The sequence below is a fragment of the Amphiura filiformis genome, chromosome 1, assembly GCF_039555335.1.
Source record: "Amphiura filiformis chromosome 1, Afil_fr2py, whole genome shotgun sequence".
In the NCBI taxonomy this organism is placed as follows: domain Eukaryota; kingdom Metazoa; phylum Echinodermata; class Ophiuroidea; order Amphilepidida; family Amphiuridae; genus Amphiura; species Amphiura filiformis.
In genome coordinates, this window is record NC_092628.1 from 61,339,789 (window position 1) to 61,350,947 (window position 11,159).

The 11,159-nt window shown below is 48.9% G+C and overlaps 1 protein-coding gene and 1 long non-coding RNA gene across 2 annotated transcripts in view; both read left to right on the plus strand.

The window, feature by feature from the left end:
* The window catches only part of LOC140150325 (uncharacterized), a 444,264-nt gene that overhangs the window by 349,487 nt on the left and 83,618 nt on the right, over positions 1–11,159 (plus strand). The window lies entirely within an intron of this gene.
* Positions 1–11,159, plus strand: part of LOC140168356 (KAT8 regulatory NSL complex subunit 1-like) — a 31,136-nt gene that overhangs the window by 15,603 nt on the left and 4,374 nt on the right. Inside the window, 3 exon segments of the mRNA XM_072191730.1 lie at positions 653–837; positions 9,345–9,509; positions 10,261–10,538. Coding sequence (XP_072047831.1) covers positions 653–837; positions 9,345–9,509; positions 10,261–10,538 — 628 coding nt within the window.

Consider the following 11,159-nt stretch of genomic DNA (forward strand, 5'->3'; position numbering starts at 1 on the left):
TGAAGCGTCCAATGCTAATTTTAAGTCTCCAGAAAAAAAAAATCCTGACCGACCCAACTTGAAAAGTCAACCCCCCTCGGTAACATGTGGGGTTTTTTTGTCAGCAGAAAGGTCAAGGTTAAATTTGGTACTTAAATAATACACTTTGCCAAAACAGAAAACTGCTTTGATTTGGATGAAAATGGTCTCAAACCATGTGTTATTGTCCTGTAATAAAGAATGGAACTGGAATGTGTTTCCATGGTAACAAGGGAAATTGATCACCATAAATAGGACTCAACAGTAAGGCAATGGTCTGATTGCATCTCATGCTACTTCCACCTTGGTTTGAATGACTTTGACCCTAATACCCATCTATGCATAGTTTCAAGCCACTTTTACCCCCTCCCCCTTCCGACCCTTCGTTTGATTTGAGAAGCAAAATTGTGTATTTTGAAGGCTCTTCAGCATGCCGACATTATGAGGAATTAAAGTGTTAACCCACCTTTATTTATAACCTGCCACATTTAGCCTCACAAAGTGGTGATGAGACTGTTGATTGGACCATCTTCTAAGAATAGCATTTAATGAAGTGATGAACAGGTTTCATCCTCGAGACGTAAATGGCAAACTACCAGCTGCTAAATGTTTTGTAAACATTCTTTATCTACAGAAAATACAGGTTATGGGGTTCGCAGGGCAGGCTAGGCAGTGAGAGGCGAAAGGACAGATCACGTGACAAGAACAGAGGGAGCTCGTCGCGGAACCAAAGCATGAGGACGCCCTCACGAGAAAGAAGGGACAGAGTGAGACAAAAAGAAAAGTCAAGGAAACTTCTCCAGAAATTAGCAGCACACAGTAAGTGGTTGGATCAATCTAATCAAATTACAGGCATTTTCAGAATCCTGGCATTGTTGATGTGGTTTTCATTAGACTCAGTACACGGTCGATCTTACCGTTCCGATGTTGATTAAGATACTTCTTGCATCGATCCCGAGATGCGGAAAAACCAATAGTCATTTTGTCCCACATAAATGAATAAATAACAAAAACCCCGATCCCCGGTGGACTCACCCAAAAGGTGACGTCACACCATATGATCGCCCTTATCCTCCTTGGTCTCCGACTGACACAGGCGTGCCTATCGATTGTTCATAGCACTGTGTATCAATTTCTCGACCAAAGGCGAGATATACGGTTGTAGTTTCACACCTTAGGTAAAACCAAACCGGTATTGTTCGGCTGAGGATAGTTTTGACGGCATTTTCTGACGAAAAAGTGACAAAAAACGATCCAAAACTTAGCTACATATCGTGCCTCCGTTTGTATACGGGACACACGAGCAATTCAAAATGGCCGCTCGTTGACGCCATTCATTTTGTTTCCCACGTAAACAACCATGCAGCCTGTAAGTTACAATAGATGCTTGTACATACACATTGTATTTCATGTACGGTAGGTTATTGTTGCTATGTTAGGGTGATTACTCTATCGTTATGTCTTCATTACCGTCCAATAAAGACGAGTTAATCAGATATTCATACGGTGGGGATTGGTAGGGACCCGCCTGACATTTAGTAATAAAGTTAGCCAGTCCTTACTTTACCACTAACGTTAGCGACCAGCCTCCGTGCTCAGGTTTGCTTACTGGGCTTGAGTCGCGTGTTGGGGGGTAGTGCCCCCCTCCCTTTTCTCCTCGCTTCGCCTCGGCCCTGTCGGGCTTGCCCTTCCCTGGTGTCCGAGCCGGACCCACACCCGCTCTGTTTCACCCACAGGGAGTGCTCACGATCTTCTAGATGTCTTTCTTTTGCTTAGGACTCTCCGAGTTCCAGCTTGACGATTTGGATAGGCTCCGCCATCGCCATAAGACGAAGAAGAAATCTACCAAGGGCACTGGTAAGGTCGACACGGTGGATTCTGCTGTGACAGCCCCTATGGGTCATGGCAGGTCTGCTTAAGGGGCTCCGGTCCCCGGACAAGCAGGCGGTTCCTTCGGGACTGCTAAGCGCGTCCAAAGGCTCAGCAGCCAGCGAAAGCACTGACTATACGCCGGAGCAAAGTAGCAGGCAGCAGAGCGGTAACCACCAGCGAAAACCCTAGCGGGTTTTGCAGCAGGAGGATACCAGTCGACACGGTAGATTCTGCTGTGACAGCCCCTATGGGTCATGGCAGGTCTGCTTAAGGGGCTCCGGTCCCCGGACAAGCAGGCGGTTCCTTCGGGACTGCTAAGCGCGCCCAAAGGCTCAGCAGCCCGCGAACGCACTGTCTATACGTCGGAGCCAAGTAGCAGGCAGCAGCGCGGTAACCACCGGCGAAAACCCTAGCGGGTTTGTAGCAGGAGGATACCAGTCCTCTAGCGAAAATCCTCACGGGTTTTTAGCAGGAGGACACCCGCCTGTTGCAGGCATATCTACAGGCTCAAACAGCCACAGTAGTAGCCAGCGACGGGCAGCATGCAAGGGTACCCGGGCTTGCCTGGGTTGAACCCTAGCATGCATGGGTTCAGCAGAGACGATACCGCTGCTAACGCTGTGGGTGTAGTCTTAGCAGAACCAACTGGGGTTGTCACACGGCAGCGTTCCATGGCGGGACCGCCGAAAGTGATACCCTGGGCCCTAGAATAGCTGCTGGCTGTCCACAGGGACTGGCTGGCGATTATTCAGGGGTTGGGCTCGCAGTCTCTCACGGGACAGCGACCCAGGTGCATTCGTGGCAGCTACAAAGACGAGCTACGGCTTGACTTCAGTGGTAGCCGCTATGCACCCGCCCATAGCTGCCGTGAGTGGTCCGCCACACACAGCGACCTTGGGCGAAGCTCTAGAGGGTACAGTAAGTAGCTTGAACAGCCTAGCTGATCAACAACCCACTTATGTCCTCGAGAGCCAGCGGAGCGTGGGTGATCCATTACCGTCAATGGGTCAATTACCCTCTCTTGATCGATCACTGTCAAATCAACAGGGCATAGCTCCATTGATTGACGCTGCCTATTCAGGTGGCGAGGTGATTGATCGGGGGTATGCACGCTCAGCTACCCGTGGTACTAGGCAAGCTCCCTCTAGCCAAGGGACAGCCGGAGAAGGGTACCCATACACACGGGCTTGATCCCCTTGCGGGGAACGCAGTGAGGCATGGGTACAGTGGTACACAGCCGGGAGCCCTCACGGGCACCTACGCTAGTACCAGCGCGGTACCACGCCAGCACACAGCTTGATCCCCAAACAGGGAACGCAGTGTGGCGAGGGTACAGCGGTCCACAGTTGGGAACCCTCACGGGTACCCACGCTGATACCGCACCGGTACCGCAGCACCGCTTTAGTCGCCACAGTCTCTGTGGCAACAAGGGGAGGCGGTGCTGGTACTGCAGTACCATGGGGTTACCCTGGTGGCGGATCCTTTCAGGGTCAGCTGCCGGCTGGGTATGCCCGTGGTACCCGCCGCAGGGTGTTTCTTCCACGGCCCAGCACCGTGGCAAGTGTCGCCAGCGATGGCCACGCAGTACCAACATCAGCTGTTGACCAGGCCAGCCGGCATGGAGCTAACCCAGATCTTGATCAGGGTAGGCCCCGTGCTGCTAGCGCTAGGACGACGGCTGCGAGAGCATGCGGACCCAGTGGTGCCATGGCGGTTACCTCAGGGTTTTGCGGGAGTACTCCCTCTTCTGCTGGCAGGTAGTCGGCGAGCCACACAGTGGTTATGCCTTCTTACCCGCTTTCAGATGCCCGTCCTCAGTTACCGTCATCATCGGAGCATGATACGGATACTGTGGGCGAGGGAAAGGAGTCGGAAGCTGAGTCCGGTAGTGACATCACTACAGTCTCCTTCCCCCGCTGCCCCGCGAGGGGAGCAACAGCACTGATCTTCCTCCGGACACCCCCTATGGGGAGTCCATGGAGGAGGACCAGGGATCCTTTCAGTAGGATGCTCAGCTGCTGCTTGCTCACTGGGGGCGCCTGCACTCTCATTCCCGGCAAACCTCACGGGTAGATATCGTGGGGCTGTCGAGCTCAGTAGAGCTATGACGCTGCGTGCTTGCACGCTTCCTCTGCGTGTAACGCGGGAGGACCACGGGACCTACCTGAGGGGATCCGAGAGGGACCCAGATGTCGTCAAGCGTATCACGCTCAGACAACATCTGAGCTCTTCTTCACGAGGTGAGCCTATTAGCGGTGCTAACAGCTAGCCTCAACGAGAGCTCCATGGGCCTAGCCCATAGGGTGTCCACTCAGCGCGGGGAGGGGCCTGCCACTCCAATCGCTCAACGCGATGGAAAGGCAGGGTCCTTTTCTCTTTGGATGCTTCTGCGCCACGGTGGAGGACCGTGCAAATAAGCTACCAACGGAGCACTCTGAAGAGGTCGGAAACTGCCCTTACCATGGGTAGGAGCTCCGACTTCAGCAGGCCGTGCACCACCAACAGTACCCGAGCCCACTACCCCTGCAGCCCCCATTTCTGGGAGGCGCAAGGGTAGCACAGGATCAGCTGGCAAGCCCCGAAGAAGAGCAAGCGCTCTTCCAAGGGAAGCTAGGCAGAGCATTCCTGGGGGGCTCAGCGGTTTTTCCACAGGGGGATCTCCCAGTGGACGACCGCTTATGGCTTTCACCCAGAGGTGGGAAACCATCTCTCTGAGCGCCTGGGTATGGTCAGTGGTGAGTGGGGGTTACAGACTGGCAACCCAGTCTCCCCACATTGTTCTGCACAGTTCAGGGAGCCACAGTAGTACCGTCAGACGGCCCCCAGCGCCGGGCACTACTGACAGGGATCACACAGCTTCTCACGAAGCGGGCGATTGTCCTGTCTACCCCCGCTCTACGGGTGATCTTGGAGCCATTGGCTCCAAGGAAGACAGCGACGGGAGCCCCATCCGGAACCGCAGGCTGTTGAACACGTTCTTCAGGCCCAAAAGGTTCAGAATGGGGACTCTCGCCTCGGTGCTAGCCTGCCCCATCAGGGGCATGGGAACAGCATCGCTAGATCTCTCGGACGCCTATCTGCATATGCCAATCGCCTCTCAAGATCGGAGGCATCTGCGCTTCTAGGTACAGGATCAAAATTACCAGTTTTGATACCGCCATCCGCCTGTCCATCTCTCCCAGGGTGTTTAACACTCTTGGTCAGAGCGGGGGCAGCGCCCTGAAGCACAGGGGTGTCAACATCAGTTGCTACCTGGACGTTTGGCTCATATACGGACGCACTCCACTGAAGACTACGGGTCTCATGGGGTTGATAGTCCGTAGGGTGCGGGGCCCTGGATTTTTTGAACAGCAAAAAAAAGTCCAGCGTGGTCCCGACGCAGACACCACTATTTGTAGGGGCCCGGATCACCCTCACGGAGGGGTTCGCGGTGCTCTCACCCGAGCGGGTGATTTAACATGGTGCGGTGTGCCTGACTCTTGGCCGAGTCTCGGGCAAAACCCGCTGTGGCATGGATGAAGGTGGTAGGCCTAATGGCCAGTATGGTAGACCTCGTACTGTACTGCCGTTTCTACGTTAGGCTTACCCAACTACACCTTCTAGCCTGCTTGCAGGCCCAGTCGTCACACCAATATCCCTCGCGGTTCCGTTTGTCGGAGATCGCGCGAGAGGAACTCTGGTGGTGGACCCATCAGCCCAATTTGACCCAGGGTGTCAGGTTTCCTGCACCCCCGGTATGTCACGTAGTGACAACCTTAGCGTCAAAACGGGGCTGGGGGGTCCACATCCACGGAGACTCCGTCTCGGGCCTATGGGGGCCATAGAGACAGAGTTTCACATCAACCTCCTCGCTTACGAGGAGGTGATCGTGGAATCACATACCGTTGTCCTGACGGATAGCACAACCGTGGTAGCCTACCCCAACAGACAAGGGGACTCCGGGCCACCACGATTGAGCCTGCATGCACGACACCTGATAGGGTGGTGCAAGTTCAGGCAGATTACGATGAGAGCGATACACATCGCTGGCGTCACCAGCATCCTCGCGCACAATCTGTCACGAGGAAGGGTGTCGGGACCAGCAGAATGGTCCCTTGTTCGCAGAGGTCGCTCAGACGATCTTCAAGGGATGTACCACCCCTCGAAAGATCTGTTCGCATCTCATCGCAATCATCCACTGCCGGTGTACTGCTCAAGGGTCGCAGACCCCCAAGCATTCACCGTGGACGCTCTGTCCATAGACTGGGGAGGGATGACAGCTTATGCAGTCCCTCCGATCTCACTACTCATGAGGGTGGTGGCCAAGATCGGGTGGGAAGACTGCATTGTCATTCTGCTAGCGGCAAGGCCGCTGGCACTCCCCGAGGTACCAGATCTACTCCGGATGCCCGGAGCGGAGGTACCCAGTCTATCACTAGAGCACCTGCAGTTAGCTGCATGGCCCTTACCAGGGAACACGCAGCGGAGGGATACTTTTCATCAGAAGCTGTTTTTCTCATCGCCGGGCTAGACGGAAGTCTACCCTCCGCACGTATAGCCAGAGTCTGGCTCCATACTACGCTTGGTGCAATGAGACAAATAGCTCTCCGCTAGAGCCTCTGTGCTGCTAGTTCCGGAGTTTCTGACAGAAAAGTTCCAAGCAAGACTTCAGCGGGCCACTGGGGCCAGCTATAAGTCAGCTGTCCTCTCCATTCACCGAGGTTTCGAGACGGTCGACTATCATAGCCGATGGTTACCTTATTAGTCTACGCCGACGGTATGTTCAACGAAAGTGTCTACTAAAAAGGAAAGTGATCCTCCTAAGGGATCCCAACACAGTCTTAGATTACCTTAAGGGTCACCCTTTTGACCTTCCGCCAAAAGCGACGCTTAAATACGTAACTCTCAAGATGGCTTTCCGGTTTGGCGTTGGCTTGGACGGCGGTGCTGAGTTGCACACGGTCTCGAGGTTAGCTTCCGTGTTCACAAACACTGGAGCGACACTGTTTCGGGCGCTCTGTTCTCGTGACTACTGAACGGGCGCGGTGCATACCGACATTCGTCCCTCTCCAATCCCCAGGGTTGGGCAAGGTTCGGCTGAAGCCAAAGATAGGCTGGGGTGTCCGATAAGGCGCTGCAGCACTATTTCTTCCGAACACAAGCCTTGCGAGGGACTCACGACCGCATTCATCACCCTTACAGAGCCTTTCGGTCCAGCCGCTGTCGCAATGGCTGGTCCAGGTGTTGGTGGGGTCCGGGGATCGCGAAGGTTTCGCGTCCCACGACCCACTTTCACGAGCTATCTCATCATCTTGGGTATACCGTTCGGTTGTCCCTTGAGGAGATCTAGCAGGCGGTGTCCCGGAAGCCACCTTCGCCCTTCTCACGATACTTCCGCTTACGTTAGTAATCAGAGACGGGCGGAGGTTTACCGGGACATTGTTGGCGATCATAATCTGGTGGTGTACGGGTACCAGGTTTTCAGACTATACAGAATACTCAGCATGGTAAGAACCAGTGTCGCTATTCGTAACCACCAAACTTATTAAGTAAGGAGGTTTATGTTGTCCGACCGTTGGGGGAAAATATTTTCTGACCTCGCGAAAACCATCGTTACCGCCCCGATCCCTGATCAGATGCTGACCAATCTTGTACCTCCATCCGTCGGTTACTTGCTAGATCGATCTTTCAGATGTTGATGCAAGAAGTATCTTAATCAACATCGAAGCGGTAAGATCGACCGGTGTACTGAGTCTAGTCCCAAACAAAAATGTTTGGTAGACTCATAACCGGTGCGATCTTACCTTTCCGATGTTGATTATCCCGGACCCGCCACCCCCTACAAGTTTGGTCCGAGTAGGGATCCCAAGTCGGATAAGGCGATCATATGGTGTGACGTCACCTTTTGGGTGAGTCCACCGGGGATCGGGGTTTTGTTATTTATTCATTTATGTGGGACAAAATGACTATTGGTTTTTTTTCCGCATCTCGGGATCGATGCAAGAAGTATCTTAATCAACATCGGAAAGGTAAGATCGCACCGGTTATGAGTCTACCAAACATTTTTGTTTGGGACTAATCATGGCCACATGTGAACGCATCTATCACTGGAGTACAAAATGGATGTGTGCAGGGGGTATGCCAAACTCCACCAGACTTGTTGCCATGATCGCAAGAGCACCAAATCAACATCACTGTTCAAATACCTGCCTGCGTACAAATTGACAATTGATACAAAGTACAAAATGTAGATAGATTCTGAAAGAACCTGTAGAACCCGGTCACTGTTTACTACTGCATACATTGTTTTGGCATCTGTAAATTTTATGGATGCATCTCAAGACAAGCAATATCAAAATAAAATTTCTGGGCAAATTCATAAAGAAGTCAATATTGCTCAAATTATCCTACCAAAGTATTTCTCTGGTCATGGGGATTCCAGACAAATGGTTACCTATCTGTGACTAACCATTCTTGAGTAAAGCAGAAAGGTAAAGGACTCTACACATGGGTCAAAACTTAAATATTCCCAAATTGTCCTATAAATGGTATCAATATCAAATTGTTTGTCATAATTTATCAATTCAAATAAAGAATAGTTTGCTCTATATGGCCAGGATGTTTCATTACCTCGGTATCATGCTGAAAAGGCCATTGCCAATTGAGGCCTACAGACCTTGACCAATTTTGCAATGTTACTGATAAAACAAAAAAATTACAACTATTCTTTTAAAGTCATCTATAAACATAAACAATTTTAGTGGAAATCAGGGAATTTTCTTTAGGTTTTGACATCTGGGAGTCCTAAATGTGGCTTTTTGAACTTCCTGTTTATAACTCAATAATGGTACATCACAGATATTTGGAAGATTTCTGAATCCTAATGACTTTGGTGTGATTTCTAACATCATTTGAGCAATTTTGACCTCTGTATCAACTTTGATAGCCCATGTCTCAAATTGCACAATGTTGGCAGAGGGTCAGTAAACTTGAATTTGAATTGGTTGACTGGCCATGATGGGCAAAATCTATCAAATAACTAACAAATAAGCTATGTAAAAAATTAGAATGTTTGTTCTTGCAACAATTTGATTGTCTTTGACTGAAGTGATCTGTCAGTTGCTGATATGAAATGGTTTCATCTCAGTGCTTCAATGAAAAAAGGTTGCAAGTGCTTTGTTTTTTATTGTTACTTACACCCTATTTCATTCTACTGATTATTTAAAACAGTATACGGCTATTTTGCAAAAGTAAACGTTCAATATGGGCAAGTGTATATTTTGTATATTTTTTCAAAACACGTATGTAGAAATACCATTTTTGAAAGTCTTCTTTGACAGAGTTTTGCACAATTACATTTTCAATAATCATAATTGCCTGCTAGCAATAGTGGATTCATTAACGTCCACATTATGTAGTTCAGCAAATCCTTAACCAGTATCCACCTAACTTCTCACAATTGTTTTCGCACACAGGATTCAGGGAATTTAAACATGGAAGAAGTGACAACAAGATGTCAAGGTCATTTTCCTCACCGAACTCATTGCCATGTACACCAAAGGATAAAGCATCCATGGAGCATGAACTGCGACAGGTCCAAAGTGAGATGAAAAAGAGAAGGACTGAACAGCTCAGCATGGGTAAGTGTCAGGGGCAAAGATAAATGTTAACATAAACATCACAATTTACCATGTGAATCTTCGGTACAGACATATGATATGATAACCCAAAAAGTTTAGCACTTCCAATTCTTATAATTAAAACCAGTCATCAACTGGTGAATCTGTTTATTGCTTAAGATTATTGTTCTACCTGATTCCTTTAAGATGTCAAAATAAGTAACAAATATGTGACCATCCTCCACAACTGAGCCCGGATGTCGCCAGTGCCACTATTGAGATATGCTCCATTGAGCGTAACAATAAACAATAGGAAACAAAGGATTTATTGACTGTTTTATTGATTTTTCACTACTTAAATGTCAAGTACTATAGACATGATATACATCATTTTAAAGCTAATTTCAAGCAGAATATTTTGGTTGAATATCTCAAAAATGATGATTGGCGACTTCAGGGCTCAGTTGTGCTGCGGGTCACATATCTGTTCAAAGTTAAACACTCTCACTAGATACACCATTTAAAGATGGAATTAAGTAATTTGTTATCAGATAATTGCATTTGCCCTTACAAATAGCTTAGAGCAGTTTTGGAACATTTTGTGAAAGCAAAATGTTTCTTGAACATGTTTTATACCTGGTGCGGTGGTGCCACATGTTAATGTACTTTTTTTATTATTATTATTTGCAGTGGCCATGATGAAGAATCGAGAGCGAAGCAATTCCTTACCCAACATCAGTCCGCGAATTCATCCATGACTCGGCACCATAACACCTACAGCAGACTCCAAACCCCCACCCTACATCCCTTTCCCAATCTATGCCTGGTAACTCCCTGCAGAGCTTCATGAGGCAGCAAAGGAGAGCAGGCAGCGATGCATATGATATTGACAACATTGTGATCCCATACTCAATGCTGGCATCTACCCGTGTTGAGAGACTGACATACAAGGAGATCATGACACCCAAATGGAGAGTTGTGGACTCTACAAGTACAGACAATGACCACCCGCCTGACCAGGAGAATAATGACCCTGAGGAGGATGAAGAGGTTAGTAGTTGATTCATTTATTTTCAATGTTGCATCACATCCAAATTTTCAATGCCTGTAGAGAACCAGAGGACAAGATAACAAAGCTAAATTTGCAAGAATCAAATCCGACTGTCCCAAGAAGCATACTTTTAAGTGACTTAAATTTTGAATGCTATATTAATTTGGTTATGAGCCCAGATTTGTAAATTTATTTTCTGGATTCACAAAATTAAGTCCCAGGACAAGGTCATGTAGTTCTGAGTAAATTTAGCCAGATTTATAAAAGAATCAAAATTCTTGCTATATCTGATTCTTCAATATCCACCAAATTTGGACTACACACAATAGCCTGCTGTACTGTACATGGCAAGCAAGCCTGAAACAAGCAGGCGCCGGCGATTTTTACCCTCACGGTTACCGAGTTTTGGCGCCTGGATCCAACCAGAATTACACGCCCAGGCGCCAGAGAAAATCTGTATTTTGCGCCCGGTATATATGACCAGTATTGCTCCATTTTGTCAAGTTGGTGCTCAGGAAATGGCCCAGTAAAACTTCGTCAGGCAAGCTCATTTCCACTCAAAATATTGGCCATTTCCAATGTATTTTCAACAAAATGCAGTGCCAAATCTTATCTTTTAC